Source organism: Rousettus aegyptiacus, unplaced genomic scaffold, assembly GCF_014176215.1.
Source record: "Rousettus aegyptiacus isolate mRouAeg1 unplaced genomic scaffold, mRouAeg1.p scaffold_m13_p_2, whole genome shotgun sequence".
Lineage (NCBI taxonomy): Eukaryota > Metazoa > Chordata > Mammalia > Chiroptera > Pteropodidae > Rousettus > Rousettus aegyptiacus.
In genome coordinates this window covers 127,963,532-127,983,420 of record NW_023416295.1, presented here as the reverse complement: position 1 = coordinate 127,983,420, position 19,889 = coordinate 127,963,532, and the positions used below count along the sequence as shown (strand labels likewise).

The 19,889-nt window shown below is 44.6% G+C and overlaps 1 protein-coding gene across 2 annotated transcripts; it reads left to right on the top strand.

Annotated features, from left to right (window-relative positions):
- On the top strand, positions 1-3,247 carry HOXC4 (homeobox C4). Of its 2 annotated transcripts, none has more exons than XM_016142763.2 (3): positions 1-506; positions 1,218-1,592; positions 2,088-3,247. In XM_016142763.2, exons 1-3 carry the CDS (start codon positions 491-493, stop codon positions 2,441-2,443), a joined length of 747 nt encoding a protein of 248 aa, XP_015998249.1. In that variant the 5' UTR covers positions 1-490; the 3' UTR covers positions 2,444-3,247. The 2 variants fall into 2 exon arrangements, with proteins under 2 accessions (XP_015998249.1, XP_015998248.1); XM_016142762.2 differs by having other exon boundaries at positions 623-1,592.
- The last annotated feature ends 16,642 nt before the right edge of the window (positions 3,248-19,889 follow it).

Here is a 19,889-nt window from a genome sequence, read left to right as displayed (position 1 = left end):
AGCTGGCCATTGGGAATGTGTGTTTACATGTAAACACATGTGTTTCATGGATACAATTCCTGGCTGGAAGCGGGGCCTAACAACACAGGCCTCCCTCTTAGCTAGGTCTGCCCTCTGTGGGGATGGAGAAGGAAAAGTTCCCAGGGCCTTGGCTGGGCACCATCATGGGGCACTGACTCCAGGCAGATGGCTTTCCTCCTTGCCCCAGCTCCTTAGGAAGCAGTCTTGGAGCATAGCAGCAGAACAGACTGAATGAAAAGTGGAAACAGCAACCAGCAGTAGAAGAGATCCTCTGCTCCTGGGCTGGGACAGGGAGGGTCATTTGGTAAGAGGGGAGGGCAAGGCTTCTGAACTCTGCTTTTGCCAACCACTTCCTGTCTCTCTTCAGCGGGGACTGTACCCCTCAGACCTCCAGAAATGACGTCAGAATCATTTGCATCTCGCGGCCTCTACCTGCCCGGTCCAGCTGGGACCCTGCCTCGCCAGCCCCATGGCCAGAGGGTTGGGTGAGTGTGTTTGGGGAAGGGGGCTGGACTCTGGTATTCTTGGATGGGGTGGCATCCCTGGCTCTTCAGCCTCCTAGGCTTAGCCTGGGTCCCTCCCCATCCAATCTCCACTCCAGTCCTCATTCAACTACCTTTTCCTGCGAAAGAGGGGTGCTGCCCAGTGACCTACACAGACTGAAACAGGATCGCCATGTATGGAGACCTCTGGAAAAGCTCAGAAGTCGAGGGCCAAGGGGCCCACGGGAGGCCCAAGGGAAGACCCTGCGAGGCGGTTGAATCACAGCCTCCCGACAGCCCCCCAATGCCCAGGCTTTGGAGGGGAGCTGGAGGCTTCTCATCTCTTTTTGCAAGGAAAGGTTGTCAGTCGGCAGGGTGTGCACAGGGGCACCCCGGCCCCTGCCAGCTAACCCCATATCACCATCACCACCACCCTAGCACCACCACCACCACCACCACACACACAAAAAAATTGGATACATTTTGAATAAAGCGATTCGGTTCCTTATCCGGGGACTGGGTTGCTCCGTGTGATTGGCCGGCGGAGTCACATGGTGAAAGTAACTTTACAGGGTCGCTAGCTAGTAGGAGGGCTTTATGGAGCAGAAAAACGACAAAGCGAGAAAAATTATTTTCCACTCCAGAAATTAATGATCATGAGCTCGTATTTGATGGACTCTAACTACATCGATCCGAAATTTCCTCCATGCGAAGAATATTCGCAAAATAGCTACATCCCTGAACACAGTCCGGAATATTACGGCCGGACCAGGGAATCGGGATTCCAGCATCACCACCAGGAGCTGTACCCACCACCGCCTCCGCGCCCTAGCTACCCTGAGCGCCAGTATAGCTGCACCAGTCTCCAGGGGCCGGGCAATTCGCGAGGCCACGGGCCGGCCCAGGCGGGCCATCACCACCCTGAGAAATCACAGCCGCTCTGCGAGCCGGCGCCTCTTTCAGGCGCCTCCGCCTCCCCGTCCCCAGCCCCGCCAGCCTGCAGCCAACCAGCCCCTGACCATCCCTCCAGCGCCGCCAGCAAGCAACCCATAGTCTACCCATGGATGAAAAAAATCCACGTTAGCACGGGTAGGCAACTTTGCTTTTTGCTCTCCCCCTCCCTCCTCTCTTCCCCAGCGCTCCCCACCCTCACCGGCCCCCTCTGGCCCCCGTCCTCCTTTCTCTCCTTCCCCCTCTCTCTCCAGGAGCGACTCTGGGTTAGCACAATTGAACTGGATTTACGAGCGAGAATGGGTAATTACATCCCCCATAAATTTTATGGCTTAGCTACTCTGGGCAGTCCGAGCCATGTGCTACGATCTGTTATGTATGTGTGAAAACTATGCTCGCTTTCTAAGGGCGCATAAATAATTCAGTGTCGTTACAATGAGGATTCCCCTCTTATTACACTACAAAGTCTCCAGCTTCCTTCAACTTCTTTATAACCCATTTAGCTTGATGACTTTATTTCCACCACCCCTTCCTCCTGTTCCACAGAGCTGAGGTTGGGGTGAGGGTGGGGGGCAGGGAGCCTGCTGCCTCTGAACCCCACTATTTGCTTTTTCCCCTCCTCATTCCCCCCAGTGAACCCCAATTATAACGGAGGGGAACCCAAGCGCTCGAGGACAGCCTACACCCGGCAGCAAGTCCTGGAATTAGAGAAAGAGTTTCATTACAATCGCTACCTGACCCGAAGAAGAAGGATCGAGATCGCCCACTCGCTGTGCCTCTCTGAGAGGCAGATCAAAATCTGGTTCCAAAACCGTCGCATGAAATGGAAGAAGGACCACCGACTGCCCAACACCAAAGTCAGGTCAGCGCCCCCGGCAGGCGCTGCGCCCAGCACCCTCTCGGCAGCCACCCCGGGCACTTCTGAAGACCACTCCCAGAGCGCCACGCCGCCGGAGCAGCAACGGGCAGAGGACATTACCAGGTTATAAAACAAAACTCACACCCTGCCCCCACCCCATGCCCCCATCCGCCCCTCACATACAAATTGACTCTTATTTATAGAATTTAATATATATATATTTTTTGGTTTTCTCTTTCTCTCACCTTATCCCTTGTTAATTCCAAGCAGACAAAACAGATAAACAAACAAGCCCCCTGCCCTTCTCTCCCTTCCACTGTTAAGGACCCTTTTAAGCATGTGATGTTGTCTTAGCATGGTACCTGCTGGGTTTTTTTTAAAGGCCATTTTGGGGGGTTATTTATTTTTTAAGAAAAAACTGCAAAAATTATATATTGCAAGGTGCGATGGTCTGGTTTGGGTGAATTTCAGGGGAAATGAGGAAAAGAATAAAGGAAAGAGATTTTTTAAGCCAATTCTCATCCTTCTTCTCCTCCTCCTCCCCCCTTCTTTCCTTAGGCCTTTTGCATTGAAAATGCACCAGGGGAGGTTAGTGAGGGGGAAGTCATTTTAAGGAGAACAAAGCTATGAAGTTCTTTTGTATTATTGTTGTGGGGGGAGGCTGGGAGGAGAGGGGGGAAGACAGCAGACAAAGCTAATGCATCTGGAGAGCCTCTCAGAGCTGTTCAGTTTGAGAAGCCAAAAGAAAATTAAAATGAACTTTCAGTTCAGAGAGGCAGTCTATAGGTAGAATCCCACTCCCCACCCCCTCCATGGTCATTGTGTTTTTGGACTGAATTTACTTGATTATTGTAAAACTTGCAATAAAGAATTTTAGTGTCGATGTGAAATGCCCCGTGATCAATAATAAACCAGTGGCTGTGAATTAGTTTTACGTCAATGTCTGATGGTTTCTTTTTATCTCCCTCCTCCTTTTGGCCTGGTAACATCCCACCTTCTCTATAGTTGCCTAAGTTCACTCTAGGCAAACACACAAATCTTAACTCTCAACTCCAGTTTTCCAATATCCTTAGAAGAACCAGCAATGGGGTTGGAGCAGGGGATCCTCAGAAGAGGGCATGTGGAAGATTAGGGCTGATTTCTCCTGTTCTTTCCCTTTGGGTCTCCAGAGGCCAGACTCTCCTGGGGGGTACTTACAGTGGAGCTGAGGGATCTCACTTTTCTATAGTTAGGCACTCCCTAACCTTGCTTTCTTTTTGTCTATTTCCCTGTCTTCCCTTCTCTCTTTTTTCTGCTGAGTAGGCCTTCCAACTTGCAGACAAGAAGGCAAGTTTAGGGAGTAAGAAGGAAAAGAGTATTCATCTTTTAGGGCTCTTTTGGAATAGGGATTAAGAAAGATGTCCCCTCAACATGTGCATTCTTCTTAAAACAAGAAAGATTTTGAACCGGTGATTCTGAAGCAGCAAAGTGACCTGTCAGGATGGCTCCTCTGTTTGTTTAGACTTGGAAAGAAGGGTGAAGTGGAGGCCAGAGGCCTGCAAGGCCCCCTTGTATGGATAGGCCTCAAAGTCTGATGCCTGGAGATAATGAAGAAGTTTTATTTTTTTTCTCTAACTTTTATCATGGACCTGCCAGGTGTTGAGAAAAGACACAGAGGAAGGCAGGGACCACCCTTCTTCCTGTAATCTTCCAGGTCCTGAAGAGCTGGGAGAAGGCTTTCTGACTGGGGGGGCGGGGTGGGGGGAGGTGGAGATCAAATGTTTCCTTGGGGCTAAAAAAAGAAACAATAAGAAAATTGGTCTGAATTACCTGAATAATTAATTTAAGCCAAAGGCTCCCAATAATTCTGGTCCTGAAGACCAAGCTGTATGTGAGGCCTGCTCAAATTTTTGCTTGTTTCTTGGGAGAAGTTAAGGGAGGCAGTTGATGAGCTTCTCAGGCAATTTATCCAAATTTCAGGATGGAGGGTTATCAGAAGTAGAATAGAGAGGGAGAAGAGATATGGGGCATATAGGGGAGCCAGAGATCCTCCTTTCCTCTCTCTCCAGATTCTGGAATAAAAGGAAACAGGGAACCAAGGTGTGAAAATTTATTAGATGTGCTCTGGATTTATTTCCTCTTGTACTACTTGCTGGTACTTGGAGTGGAATATGTGTGTGTGTTAGGGAGAATCACTTGGAACTATAGGTCTACTTTCTCCTCCCTCAATGGTGCCCTGGAGACAGCAAAACATGCTGCCTACAGTGCAAGGAAGCAGGGCCAACAATTATCTGGAGTTATTTTATGTAATCAAGTGAATTAAGGGCCAAATCTGACTGTAGCTCCTGTCATCTTAAGGCAGTTAACTTTGGGGCAGAAAGAGAGAGGTAGCTGTGCTTCTGAGTGGTGGACCTGGGTGTCTTTACAAGCCTGTAGAAAGCTAAGATGGAAAGAGAGAGAGAGAGAGAAATTAAGATCCGTAGTCCTTTCCTAACTTTGCTCTTTTGGTTTTAGGGAAATTTATCCCCTTTCCTCCCAAAAGTGGAAGAGGTAAAAGCATTCATTTCTTAAGCTTCTTCCTCATCTTGCTGAAGGAGCACTCTTTAGCTCAGGAAAAGCAGCATAAAAGGATTGGGACAGTTCTTTTATTTCTCTTCTTTAGTGGCTCCAGTTTCTCCTTCTTCCCCTCACACATACAGACATAGTCATTTTCTCTATGTCTCTTTCTGTCCCTGTTGGTCTGAAAAGGGAGAACATCAGAAATCCACAGCTCTTGACAAATAAAACAAAACTAAACCCATTTACATTTGAGTTTTTGAAGATTTTGGCCTCTGGCCTTCTCTCCAGTAGGCTCTATTCTCTCTTCTTCCCCTAAAGTTCTCCTTTGCCTTGAAACTGACCACCCAGAATGGGATCAGGCTCCTGCTGAAAAGGATCGGAGTAAGGGGTGTGGGGGGCCAACCTGAGCCAGATCCCCTAGCTCCAGCAGTCTTGGTCTCCTGCTGCTGCTGATCTATCCAACGTTGCTACAACCTCACTGGGAAGCTGAGGGCCAAGGGCCCACGGGCTTTTATTGAAGTTGGGTTGAGCAGTGGGGAAAGGCTGGGGTGGGGCAGGGAGGGCAGGGAGACCAGGGAGACTGCAGCCCAGGTTCACGGGGAGGACACAGCATTTTCTCTCCCATCGCCTTTATATTCGACAGCGCCTCTGACCTCTCCCCCACCCCCATCTCTGACCCTCCCAAGCCAGCCCTGGCTCAATCCCCGATCTCCAGATAGGATGCCACTGCTTTTGTGGGGCTAGCGACTTCTCGCAGAGTAATGGGAGAGGCAAGGCACATGAATGCCTCACTATCTCATTGTATCTTTCTCTCCAATGGCCAAGTAAAAAGAAGACAGGGGGAAAGGACTACACCGATCGTCCCAAATCCTCTCCAAGCACCAGGATAGCCCACAGGTCAAAAATCCCCTTGACATGTAAGTAGTTAGCACTGATCTGCTCTGGAGGTGAGGAGCATAGTAGCAGTTTCAACTCTATCTCTGTCTGCCATTCCATTTTTACCTCAACTCCAGTCTTGGGGAGGGAAGGCTTCTGTTTGGGGAAAATGGAGTTTCTGCACTGCTCATATACTTGAGGAGTGAAGAAACTTGGCTCAAAAAGGAGAGAGCCGAAAATATAAGCCTTGGGGAAAGGACAGGGGAACTTTGTTTCTCTAAGGACTTCTCACTGCTGTTTGTATGAAGTTTCCTACAAAGTTTTCTCCACAATTTGTGCATCAACTTTTTTCATGTGTGGACGTGGCGGATTGCAATTCAGAGACATCTACCTGATGTTTGATGTATGTATATGTGTGTATTTGCGGGAGTGGTAAGGAAGGACAAAATAATTAAGGGGTTCTTTAGAACTTGGGGCCAAGGTACCCCCTTGCTAGGCATAGTTTGTCTGCTTTTCTAAGATTAAAGGACACTTACTGCGAAGGGAGCCCTTGAGATAGAGGGTGCTATGACAGGAAAGAGCAGCGAGCTGGGAGCAACTCCATCTATTTCTCTGCTTTTTGCCTAGTACTGGGGGTGCATGCCCTCACAAAGGCAATTCTCAGGTTTACACAGCTTCTATCTTACACCCCACCTTTGGAGAACTATTTCTAAAAATGTTCTTCTTTTGAGAAACCTGTCTCAGGCTTGGAAAAAGAGATAGAGGATCCCCCAACTCCAGCGGCCATCAGAACAGAGGGAATATTTATTACCTCTCTGGATATCATTACCTAAGAATACAATTTTATGAACTTCCTAATCTGTTAGCTTGATTTATCTAGATGGGCAGGAGCCCAAAATAAACATGTGGGGGATTTGGTAGAAAAGAAAGTCTTTGCCTCTGACCAATCTTTCTGAGAGAACTAGCCACCCTTCTCAGCCTGCTTTTTCTGCACCCGGGATCCCTAGCCCCATTTTAATTTTATTCCTGCAGCGTGTGGCTGCTTTGGGTACCCAATTTTTAGCTGCCTCTTGAGAATTAATAATGGTAGAGTGTACTGTTTGACTCCGAGGCCTGAAGGGGTCTCTCAGCCGCATTAAAACCTGTGCAGCTCTAGGAGCTCGGATCCCTTTTGGATTTGGGGAGCAGAGAGGAAACCAAGGTTTGCTCACTGCTCTCCAGGTCTGGGGACCCCTTCTCAGACCTGGCTCTCCCTCTGCTTCTCAGGATTTTTCTGCTCTTCTCTCTGGTGTCAGCTCTGTAGCTTTTGTGAGCACGGGTCCATCCAGAAGCTGAGCCCACATCCATGCAAGCAGGGTAAGGGCTTCTGCAGCTCCACCTTCCTGCTTCCCGGTTCCTGCAGGCCCAGCTAGCAGATAAATCAGGAGGTAGGGAAGACGAGGATGGGTAGGGAGGGTCTTGGAATATGTTTGAGGGTGAATAGGGTTACAGAGCCTAAAAAATGGAAAGGGACGATTTTTAATTTTCAGATTCCCTAAGAGTAGAGTCGTCTAGGTCCACTCTGCCAGCCGTAATGGGATTTGGGTCAAGCCCAAAGAAATATCACCTCTACAGACTTCTCTTTTCTAACCCTCCCTTCTCAGCGTTAGAGATTGTGAGAGGAAAGTATATTTGAACTTCTGGGCAGAAAACCTTTAAAACGGAGCGTGTAAGAGGCACTGTCAAAAAAGCCCAACCTTGGGTTCCCGCTACCGCCTCTGTCTTCCTGGGAAGCCAGGCACAAGAGAATGGGGCAAAAAACAAGCTGCCTTCACTAGGGGTCTCAGCTCCCCTTCTGTGAGCGGCCCGGATCTTGAGGATCACTAAATAGGGCCAAAGGGGGCAAAAGTGAGATGCGAGAGGCCGGCGGCGGCCAGGCTCTTCCTCCGGGTTCCACGCTGTGTCCGCCCGGGCGCGGTGTCGCCTTCAGCTGGGTCACGACCCCGGGCTCGGATCGCGGACAATAGGGAACGGGGCGGGGGCCGCGGGCTGCGTGGCCGGCTAAACGGGTTCACTGCGCGGTGAACTCCGCTCCACCTCCGGGGTCTCGCCCTTTAGAGCCCAAGCTCCCCTTTTTTTGCCCTATTACACTTTCCAGTTTTTCATAGAAAATTGAGCAGACTTTTAGTTGCTCTTTGACTGACCAATATCCCACTGTTCTCATCACCAGATAAGGAGATTACCTTTTCTTTAGAAATGAAAGAATAGTGTTCTGAGTTACAAGAGCAGGAAATGGGACTCTCTCAAGATTTTTGAGGGGATGGCGATGGAAGATCTAGTTAGTAGTGGAAGCATTTCCTAACTGGAATTTGGCAACCGAATGGGTCCCCCACCACCCCAAATCATAAGAAAAATTGCCATCTTCTTCCTCTGGCCTTTGTCTCTGGAGGCCAGGTTAGGATTAGGGTTCCTATAAAAGGAGAAACAGGTTTTCAAATCTGATGGGCAGGGACAGGGCTGGGCTATCCATAGGTGGGGGTGGGGGAAGCAGGGGGTGGGAGGTGGGTGGGTGAGTCACTTGGAAGATGTCCCCCAACCAGTTTATTCTTGTTGGGGCAATCTCTCCTCACTCTGTGGCTCTTACTTTGTACATGTGGAGTCTTTCCATTCAGCTAGAACAGACTTTGGAAAATAAGGTTACAGAAGAGGGGTTGAGTTTTAGCTGAAGGGGAAATAAAAAAAGGCAGACTATTTAAAGAGAGGAGAAAATGGAGGAGGTACGGAATATTCTTTGTATATATTTGCTCCTGCCTTTTAGCTGCCTTTCTCCAGCCCCTCATCTCACCCTAACCTGCCTGACCAGGCTTAAGGTATGATGGGGAGATGTGGGCCTCCCAGCTGGAAACCTCTCTCTCCTTGGACTTAGTCTCTCTGATGATTTCGGACCATTTTATAATGTGACTGCCTCCAGCTCTGTCTGTCTGTCTTTGCTCAGCCGTTTCAAGGTCTCTGCTTAGCATTCCTGCTGCTTTCTATGCTCCATATTTCTTCACATGCTTGCTCCTCTGACCCTCTCAACCTACAGTTATCCTCTGGGACAATCCCCAACCCCAGTGCCCCTCCTCGAACTCCCCTTCAACTGAGTAAGCAGAGGAAAAGGAACCAAAAGGTTGGGGGGGGGGGCAGCAATTTGGGAAGGACAGCTGAGGTTCAAAGGTTTCTTGCTGAGCTTCCAGTCTAGGCCACTTTGGGGTCTGAGCTGACCACTCTAGAGTGGCCCTTGGGCCAGCAGCCAATGGAACAGATTTATTTTATAGCTGGGGGCAGATGTTGGTTTAACCATTTCACCCAGATTCCCCTTTATCTCTCCTCAACCAAAGAGGCTCCAGTCCCCACTACACTTTTGTTCTCTTTCCTTTTCCCCCCTCCTCCCCCTCCTTCTCCTCCGTTTGATCCTTCTTGCCTTTCCCCCTCAAATTATTTCTTTAGATCTGGAAGCATCTGTTCTTGCCTGCCCCTCCTCCCAGCAACCCTCTTCCCTCCTTTTACCCCTCCCTCCACCTCTAGCACTCAAAGAAGCCCCCAAATGGAAGGCCTCTGTCCTCTAGCCTGTTCTATTACCCCAGGGCCCAGGGACCTTTGAGGCCAAACCTTGAGACCCCTCCCCAACTCCCAGTCACTTTCATTTTATTTTCCCAGCTGGAAAGTGTCCTGGAATTGCACAATTTGAGTCTTGGTCTGGCCAGCGACCAGTCTCTTCTCTCTCCGGGACAGTTATCTATTAGATTCAGGTAAAAGCAAGGAATCTGAGCTCAGAGGATTTGGTGCTAAATTATTTAAATGATTGCCCCAGTTCTCTACTGGGCTCTTTCGGACTCCAGATTTTGAATATATCTTCATATTAGGACCATAGAAGGGAGATGGCCTCTCCTAACCTCTTTACCTGGTCATTATCACCTTCTCCTACCCCTTACCTTGGTTGCAAAGTCATTTTCTGAGTAATGAGAATGCCCATCAGTTCCCAGAATTCCATAACATAAACTGAGGAGACCAAGGCAGTGTTTACACTACTCACATTGAAGAGCCTCTTGTCTCTGTTTTCCAAAAAATAATAATAAAAAAAGACTCCCTCACATTCTTCTTCCTCCACTCATATCCAGGCATATGTTGTCTCCAAAGCTTGAAGGAGAGAGTTGTAAACCCAATCAGGGTAGACAGTAGCCTGTCTTTTACTCTCTTAGTCAATCTAGTTAGATCTGAGTCGAGATAATTCAGGCCCAAGGCTCTTGAACTCCGCCTCGTAGGCCTGTTTCTAGCAACAACCAACTATATCCCAGAGCACCAGACTGGAATAAGCCCAAGGTCTTTGTCCTAGTGACCACAGTTGAAAACTACTAAAAAAGATCAAGTTCTCCTCTCCCTTCTGTCTAGCTCAGACTTGAGATTCTGTCCTCTCTTCTCTTCTTGAAGACTGGTGGTTGGCCAAGAGCCCCAGGTTCTTGCTCTGCCACTCAGTTCCATGGCAGTGAGAGGCAACTGAACTACCTCTCCCCTCCCCAAGTGGTTGATAGACCTAGACTAGCCACAGTGTTTTCTAGGGGAATCTGACCTAAGAATGATGCTCGAGATGGGATTTTATATTTCATTATTGCATCTTTGCTGATTAATCAGGATGGAAGAGGGAAGACTGTGGAGGGAGTCCCTCCAGTCTAACTCCAGTCTATAATTTCACACAGTCCTTTCTCTCTGAACATGTGTTTACTTAGAGGCACACTCTCAAAACACACGTGACAAATATATGCAAGGACCTCAACACAGTCATTTTTTCTGTTCATATATGCATGGGTAGGTGACTTTGCTGAAGGTGATGCATGTGTGTGAGCGCACATGCGTGTATTGAGGTGACAGAGAATAACATTCCAACTAGAGCAGCTGTGAAGTAGGTTTTTTGATTTATCACTCATGTCACTAGTGACAGAGGCTTTTGCTGTATCCTCTTCCTCATACGCCGTTCTCAAAGGCCTGACCCTTTGCTGAAGATCACGTGGCCTCAGGATTCATCCTTGATCCTGCAACTTCGCTCCTTAGGCCTGGGGTGACTATAGAAGAAGCAGGTAGGAGTCAGAGGCTTCTGGAAGATCAGATTCCTTATTTATTATTCTTGTTTCTATGTCAAAGTTATATCAAAACCACAAACATTTATTTACTCTTCCAATCTACACTTTTCCTGCACACATGCAAGGCCAGAAAACAACCACCACCACCACAACTGCAGAGTAACTATCTCCCCAGGTTGTTAACTACCTTACAGCGGTACTGAAGGGTTAAGTGGATTATTGTATGAAAAACACTTACATGAATGCCTAGCATACAGAAAACTTTCAGTAATTGCTATCTATTATTATTATTAACAACAATAGGCATATTCTTAAGTGCTTACTATGTACCATGTGTATTTAGCACTGTGCTAAATTTGATATCTCATTGGAGCCTTATGAGAACACTGTAAGGAAGTTATCATATCCCTATTTTACAAAAAAGGAAAGCAAGTGAGGCCTGGGAGGCTAACGATATGCTCCACTGGCAGAGCCAGGACTCCAATCAGACTTGCCTGATGCCAAAGTGGGTGCTCTGAACCATTCCGAGTTTTTACTAATGATGGCCATGGGCACCGGTTGTTAGGATAGGACTGAGATTGGCAGAGAGCACCAGTGAGGATGTAGGGCAGCACTAACCCAAGGGCAAGCAGCCTAGAGCAACTGAGTTTTGCTATGTGGTTTGGTCTTGCCTTGGCAGGTTCTTATCCTATAACATAGTTGTTCTCAAACTTTTTGGTCTCATTACTCTTTTACACTCTTAAAAATTATTAGAATCTCAAAGAGATTTTTAAAATATGGGTTACATCATCAATATTTATCTTCTTAGAAATTAAAACTAAAATCTTTTAAAAAACTTTTAAAATAATAATAAATCTCTTACATATAAACATAACAAACTTCCTGTGAAAAATAACTGTATTTTCCAAAACAATTTAGTGAGAAGAATGTCATTGTTTTACATATAGGCAACTCTCCTTAATGTCTAGCTTAATAGAAGACAATTGGATTCTCATATCTGTTTCTATATTTAATCTGTTGTGCTGTATTACTTCGGTTGAAGTGCATAAAGTAAAAAGCCTTCCGCAGATATATAGTTGGGAGAGAAAAAAACTCATAGAGCTCCCAAAAGGGCCTCTGGGACCCCAGGGATCCTTGGATTACACTTCAAGAACCACTAATTTAACCAACTGAGATTACCAGTGGAAGTCACTCCATAATAATAATAATTTTTTTATTCTTAAATATATACAATTTTTATTCGTCAATCAAAAATCAATAAAACTAAGGGGGAAAAAATTTAAAACAAACAAACAAACAAACAAAAAGTCACAAGCATTGCAAACTAACATAGAGGTAAGAATGTAACCAAACGTCTCTTTATTTAAGAAACCTCACCCCTCCTTCCTCTCCTTCTTCTCCTTAGCTAACTACATTCCTCCAGCCAGTGAACAAGTATAACTTCACTCCAGGTGTGGTTTTTATGGTAATGGAATTAGCTTCCTAGGTGGGGCTCACTCTGGATGCCTCAGGACTTGTATCCTTCAAAGACAAGCATTTTCTTTTCTTTTTTCTCTTATATTAGTTTCAGGTATACAGTACAAAAGTTAGATATTGATATAGTTTATGAAGTGATCGCCCGGTTACTCTAGCACTCTATCTGGCTCTACACAAAGCCATTACAATAACATTGACCATATTCTCTATGCTGTACACAATGTCCCCATGATTGTTTTGTAACTACTAATTTATACTTCTTCATCCCTTCACCTTTTTCACCCAGTCCCCCCAACTACCCTTCCCTCATAATTATATTGGATACCTTTCTAGCTATTTAGTAGTATTTCTAACTCCAAAACTCATCATCATTTCACTATTTCATACTGTTTCAAATTGGTTATCTGAAGCAAGTTACTCAATTTTTCTACCCCATAGATTAGATTATACAGGGATAGATATACAAACATACATGTTTTATGTATGTTATATGTGTGTATTCATTATTTTTTGTATGAATATATAGAGTAAAATATAGGTTTATAGATAAAATAGCTTTTATGTGTTTAGCATTACTTGATGTGAACAGCCTAGCTATTAATATCAATCTCGTTTTTCAGAAGGGGAAACTGAACAAAAGAAGGGTGATGTGACTTGCTGAAGATGACATGCTCAGCAAGTGGTGGACAGTAGACTAGAATTCCTGTCCTCTGACTCCTAGACCCATGCTCACCCCTCAGAATCCCTCTCTCTAAAGACATGGCTGCATAACATGTATATGAGAGGTGGATGTGTGCAATGCACAACTATTTATGAAAGTATATAGATGGATTTTTTATATGAACATAGCTATGTATGAGAGGAAAAACCGTCTTGTATCCCTGTGTGCAAAATTACAGTTTGTTGAGAAATACAAGGCACCAGCCTGCCAATGTTTTTCCTTCCTTACCAAACTATCCAATTGTCTGTGGTCCTGGTCTTGATGTGTCCTTTGTCAGGGACATCTCTTCCTTCCAGGTTTCCTGTTGGTTCATTCTCACCAAAAGTATGTAGATAGCCTAGCTCTTTGCATGAGCACACAGAAGAGACACACGAGGAAGTAAAAATCTGAGCTCCTTCATTTTTCCCCCATACGTTATGCCTAACGTACCTTCCAAAATTAGGGATCTACAAATGTACAACCAAGGAAAGCATAGCTGTGTGAACTGAAGTGTGTATGTGTCTCTGCAAATGCAAATGTAGAATACTTGGGTGTCCATATACTTGTCTAGGTATGCCCCATGCAAATGTCTGAGCAACTGGAGTTTCAGTTCTTTCATTAATAGGTATTTACTCACAAATTCTACATTTTATGGCTGTATGAAGCTCATGTTTATGCATGATCCAATGAGAAGAACCCTCGGTAATCTCTAGTCAGAGATTTCTGCTCCCAGTTGCCTTAAACAAATCATGCCCAGTGAGAGCCTCCACTTCCTCATCCACGTAATGGGGGAGAAATCATTATAGTCTCCGCTACATCTCCAGATGGGGAATGCAGTGAGGAAATAGTAGGAGATGATTGAGTGAATAGGATTCTTTTTATTTTTATTTTTGAACGCAATTCTTTTCTACTAGAGGAAAGTCAAACAAAATCATGAAGAGAATAATGTAATCAAACACTCATGTACCCATCACCTCACTTTAACAATGATCGATTCACAGCCAATCTAGTTTCATCTAAATTGAACCCAACCCTACCTCATATATTCTGAAGCAAATCCGAGACATCATAGCATTTCTTCTGTGAACAGTTGAATGAATATCTATAAGATAAAGACATTTTTTACAGCCTAACAACAATATGATTATCGTACCTACCTTAAAAATTTTAGCAATTTTTTTTTGAGCTTTTAAAATGTGAAAAAGATCTAAGAAATGCAAAGTAGCTGTCTCCCTTGTGCCTCAGGCTCAGAGTTGATGAATGTCAATAAGAGAAAACGAAGAGAGTGGGGAGAAAGAGAGAAGTTTCCTTTTTTATTTCCATCTTAAAATTCCAGTTCACTTTGAGAGACTCATCTCCACTCATTGGGTCTATTAAAAATGGGCTGAGGGAGGACCCTGGAGGTCTAGATGTTGTGGAGATAGACAGAAGGGGTCCTTGGAAGACACTGCAGACCTCATCTTGGGCAAAAATGGTTGTTGAGCCAGAGGGGATCTGAGCAGAGGACCAGCCCAACTATTCTCTAGCATCAGATTTCATCCTTGGCTTGCCAGGCATTTGCAAAATGTCTGAAGTCTCACTTTGGAGTTACTGATCTAAAGACAAGCAGATACATGTAATTGCATCCTTTTACAGAAACCCAAAAGGAGATATGCACAGAGGCACAGGCAAATCTAACTGGTCATACACAGGCCATGTACAAACATATGCAAACAGTCAGAGACAGATGCAAATGTACAAGTACACATCAGCAGACTCAGGCATGTCGGAAAACAGGAACACAAACCCAAACATTCAGACATATGTGAATATGTGGGGATACAAACATGCAAGTCCTGGAACAAAAGTATAAAAAGCTAAATACAAAAGCCCAAACATATGCAAATATACATTGGGTCATTTTTATTCATGACTAGTTAACATGGCCAAGCCCCATTCTAGTTGGCTCCTTCTCTCTCATTCCATCAAATGGGGCAATTATCGGCCAAAGCTTCAATCTTAGTCCCATTTATAAAAATGCATACCTGAGATAAGTCATCCCAAGGTCTTCCCACTGCCTCTGCCAGCATAAGTTTTTTTTTTTTATCACCAAGTCCTTTCTCTCTCCAAAAGAGACGACTGAGTAGTGTGGTGTGGTATGCATGTGTGCGTGTGTCCATATGAACACACATTTTTTTTGTCCAAACAAGTCAGCTCAATAAGAAGGAGGAAGAACACTGGCCATTTACAAAGTTAAGTCACCTCAGGCTGACAAGGGAACATTGTTTTGCCTACACTGTGCAACAGCTGGTGGTTAGACTGATTTCTCACTGAATTGATTGACTCGAGTGGATGTTTTGGCATCTTCTAGACATGACCTGAGAGTGTTTTCTCTGGGCCTGAGTGAGGCTGTGTCAATTGTCTGGGTTGATTCTTTTGAGTGAACTTACCAATCAATTCAAAGAATAACGGTGATGGAATTGACTAGGACTTGCATGGCCACAGAGCGATTCAGAGTCAAAAAATATGGACAGAATCTGACAGTTTAAAAACAAGATCCATCAATTATGTAGAGATAAACCAGTGAGGATATTCGGCACTATGTTCACCAAAACCAATCAACTGACTAAAATGTTCAATTTCAACCAATTTTTTTTTTTTGTGAGATGCAGCAAAGAGAGTGCACCTGAGTCAGGGGACTCAAATGTTTTTGCATTGCAAGCTGGATCTACACTGGCATTTAGAGTAGTGAAAGATTTCTGTGACTGTAAACTTAGAAGGATAGTGTGGTAATGAAAGGCTATGTAGGTGGTTGCATGAGTACATGTGTCTGGAACTGTGTCCTCTTACAACTAACATCACTGGCAAGAAAGTAAAAGTTGTGTAATGTAACTGGGGCTTTCCTTTTATAAAGACTCACAGAATGTTAGTTTTTGAAGGAAATTTAGAGCTCATGTGGAAACTGAAGCTCGGAGAGTTTTAAATGACTTGTCCAAGGTCATGCAGAAAGTGAATGGCTAAGACATATTTAGATACTGTTTTAGTTTGCTAGGACTGCCATAACAAAGTACCAAGACTAGGTACTTTACATTTATTTTTCACAGTTCTGGAGGCTAGAAATCCCAGATTATGGTGTTAACAGGATTGACTTCTTCTGAGGCCTCTTTTCTTGGCTTGTTGATGGTCTTCAAATAGTCTTTCCTCTGTATCTTTCTGTGTTCTAATCTCCTCTTCTATAAGGACATCAATAATATCGGATTAGAGTTTACTCATATAACCTCATTTTACCATAATTACCCCTTTAAAGGCCCTGTTTCTAAATACAGTAAAATTCTGCAATACTGGGGGTTAAGGCTTCAACATACGAATTTTGGGGGAACATACTTCAGCCTATTACAAACAACAAAGCTCTGAACCCCAAGTCCATTACTCTTGTGCCCACATCAAACTGTTAAGTGATCTCGTGGATTTTTTTCCCCAAATTGGTTCCATTTTTTCCCAAATTGGTTCCATTAGGGATGGGGAGGTTGTTGTTTAGGATCAACATAAGATTTAAAAATGTTTTCAGAGCCAAGGCCTGATAAGAAACTGAGTGGCACTGCTTGAGGAATATGGAATAGACCACCAAACACTGGGAAAAGAAATTTTCTAACCAGAACCTTTGGACTAGAAGGAACTCTTGAGGTTAATTTGACCATTACAGGGGGGTGAGAATTACCTGGTATAGTTGGAGAATACAGGTGTCTAACAACTCTCATGGCTATGAGTTCTTTCTTATGTACAATCAGCATTCCTCATGCTAAGCTCAACCTTCTTCCCTTGCATCCAGTCCTCAAAATTGGACAATAAGAGAATTTTTTTCTTTTGAAGACTGAGGAAGGTTTAACAACATATTAAGGAAAACTTTCTATTCAAGACAGCCTCTTTCTTTCCTCATCTGAGGCTGAGGATAGGAAGTCAGAGGCAAAAAATGGTGCACTTACCCCTTTGCTCTCTGCCCTAAAACCTTCAGCCCCTGTCTAGGCCCTGGCCAGCTCTAGGGAGTGAATTGAGGTGAGTTGACATGTTGCGTGACGCAGAAACGGGAAGAGAGGCCCTCTAATTTCATAGAAACCACAGGTGGGCTACAGTAGGATTATGGTATGGATGTGATGAAGCATATGCCAAAAAGAGGCCACATCCAGGCAGAGGGGCCCACATTATCATGGTGGTTAGTGCTTGTGTTCTCTACCATGGTAAGCAAGCTCCAATCCTAGAGTTGGGAGGAAGCAATTCCAAAAGCATCCAGCTGAAATGCAAAGAGAGCTAGATGCAGTGTGGTGGTGGGGAAAATACTGGCTTAGGGATCAGAACACCTGGGTTCAGGTCTCTGTCTGAGCCTCAGTTTCCCTTCCTTCACAATGAAGTGGTTCGATTTAGATTATCACTAAGATCCTTCCAGCTCTGAGACTCTAAGCAAAAACTAGAGGATGCTGGGGGCAGGGAAAGAATATTCTTTGTAGCAAATCAAATGATGGACTATGTGTCTTCGTGAACCAAACCAGGCACAGAAAACTCTCCATCTTCATTCCAGAGTTGGTAGGGGGGTGGGGGAGTGGGGGTGTTAGCTGTGGTGTCTCCTCATTTGACAACTCAACCTTTTCCACAGAGCTTCTGCACACATACCACGGGGAGCTGTTTCCCTTAAGGACCCTGCCCCTGAGGGGAAAGAGGCAAAGACAAGATGGGGCAGGATGACAGGGAGGGTATCTGCATGATGCTAGCCACCAGGTAAAAACAGAGAAATCAGCCCACTATCTGCTTAGTTTCAAATATCAGAATAAAGGCATCCAATTTTATAGCTTTCATCTGAAGTTAATGGATAATGAGATGCAGGGTAAGCCTTATGCTGTGATGCAGTTTAAAGCCCCTGGTAAGGCTCTGTTTCCCCCTCCCCAATTATCCTGCTACCGAAGTGCTTTAAGACTAAGTTCCACCATAGAGCACATGGTGTTAAGTGCAGTCCTCCCCACTCACATCCCTTAAAATACAAAAGCACCGCAGTGATACTTTATCAAACAAGGATATAACCAGAAAAGTCGTACTTAGTGGGGAAGCTCAGGGAGATGAGGGGCTCTGAAAATTTATCTCGAGATACTTCTCAGTTCACATTGGTTGGCCCTTGTGAGAAAGCTAGACTCTGCCTGGGGAAGTGAGAACTCAGGGACTCTCCTATAAACCAGATGCTTGAACAATGGGTATATTTCTACTCTTGGGAAAGGGGTGGGTAGTCATCATGCTGAAAAATCACAGGGGCTGCCAGTAAAACTGAATTCAGGGAGATGAAAATTCTGATAGTGCACGTGCACTTGGATAAGCCACCACAGAAGCTAGTGTAGGAGTGCCTTGCAGATCCCCACTCTGTATGTCCAGAGGATGTAAAACTATTTCAGGAAATTTTTTTTTCATTTTCATTATTATCTGCTGTTTCTCTAACCCAGGAGGCATGAGTTAGTGGTGTTAAAACCCAGCAGATGAGGAAACACACAACTAGGGTTCAAACCTGGGTACGTGACCTTGGGCAGGTGCCTTAACCTTTCTGAGATTACATTTCCTCATCAAATTCAGCAAAAAGCACCTGCCATATAGTAATTCTCTATAAATGGAAGCTATTATAGTTATGAGTATTGAGGGGACTTCAGGACACTACCCATGAATTGGAACCAAGTCATGAAATGAATGACCACCATATTCTCAACAAATCGGGAGCCCAGACCCTGATAATTCATGCATAATCTTCTTACTTGGATGGAATCCAGTCTTCTTCCAACTTAATTTTACCTTTTAAGATCTGGTGATAAAAGAAACAGAAAGGGTTTTGGACCCCTCCAAGCAGCCTGAAACACTTAGATTTATGGCAAGGGTGGCCTTACCAACAAACAGGATGGGTGGCTACCTCCATGATATGGTTTAAGAAAAATCATAAACCACCCTCACACGAATTTATATTATATCACCTGCCATGGGTCTGAAATTTCATTCCTTCCATCTGGGCAATAGTTTCTGAAAACCCCTACCAAAAATTACAGTTTCCTGGGAGAAAATACATTTCAACACATTGGTGAAGTTTTCCTAATCTGGCAGTCTGGCCTAGAGTTGGGGCTGGGACTCAGGACAAGTAAATTTTGATAGGTTTAGGGATGTAAAAGTGCCAGAGGCACACAGTGGACAGTATGGGTAGCAGAAAGACATGAGGACTATGGAAAGAGGAAAAGATACCAAACTGACTATGGGACCCACTGAGAATGCCAACTATGCTACCTATGGTTTAGAGAGCTAAGAAGTACATTCAATTCCGACTTTTCCAGTTCATCTTGATATTGACTATCCCTTGCTCCCTCCATTTTGGAGTTGCTTCTTACCAGAAGCAATTGTGTATTTGGGCAGAGAAGTGGAGTGCTGGCTTCAGTGTCTAGGTAGCAATACACAGTGTCTCAATAACAGGCCTATTAGTTTTGTCTGTGACCAAGGTTATTATGACATCAGCTACAGCTCTCCACCCTGGGTTGGGGCCAAAGAAATGAATAACTAAAAGTATGCTCTACAGAGAACTGTGACTCCAGGGGGACTTTTAGGTGGTCCACCCAGAATCTGTCACTAAAAAAACATGTATCTGGTTTGTGTTTTAACTATAATCTCTGAGAAGATATGAATCTATATTTAAAAGTACAAAGAAATTAGTGTTTTTAAAATGTAACCATTGTCATGCTTATTCGCTCAAAAATATGTATGAATATGTGTATGTAAATTTACATATATACATACATGTACACAAATATACATACATGTGCCTTCCTTCCTTCCTTTTTTCCTTCTCTTCTTTTTTTTCCATTGTCAAAAGAGGCCAATGAGGCACATGGGCCTGGCATCTC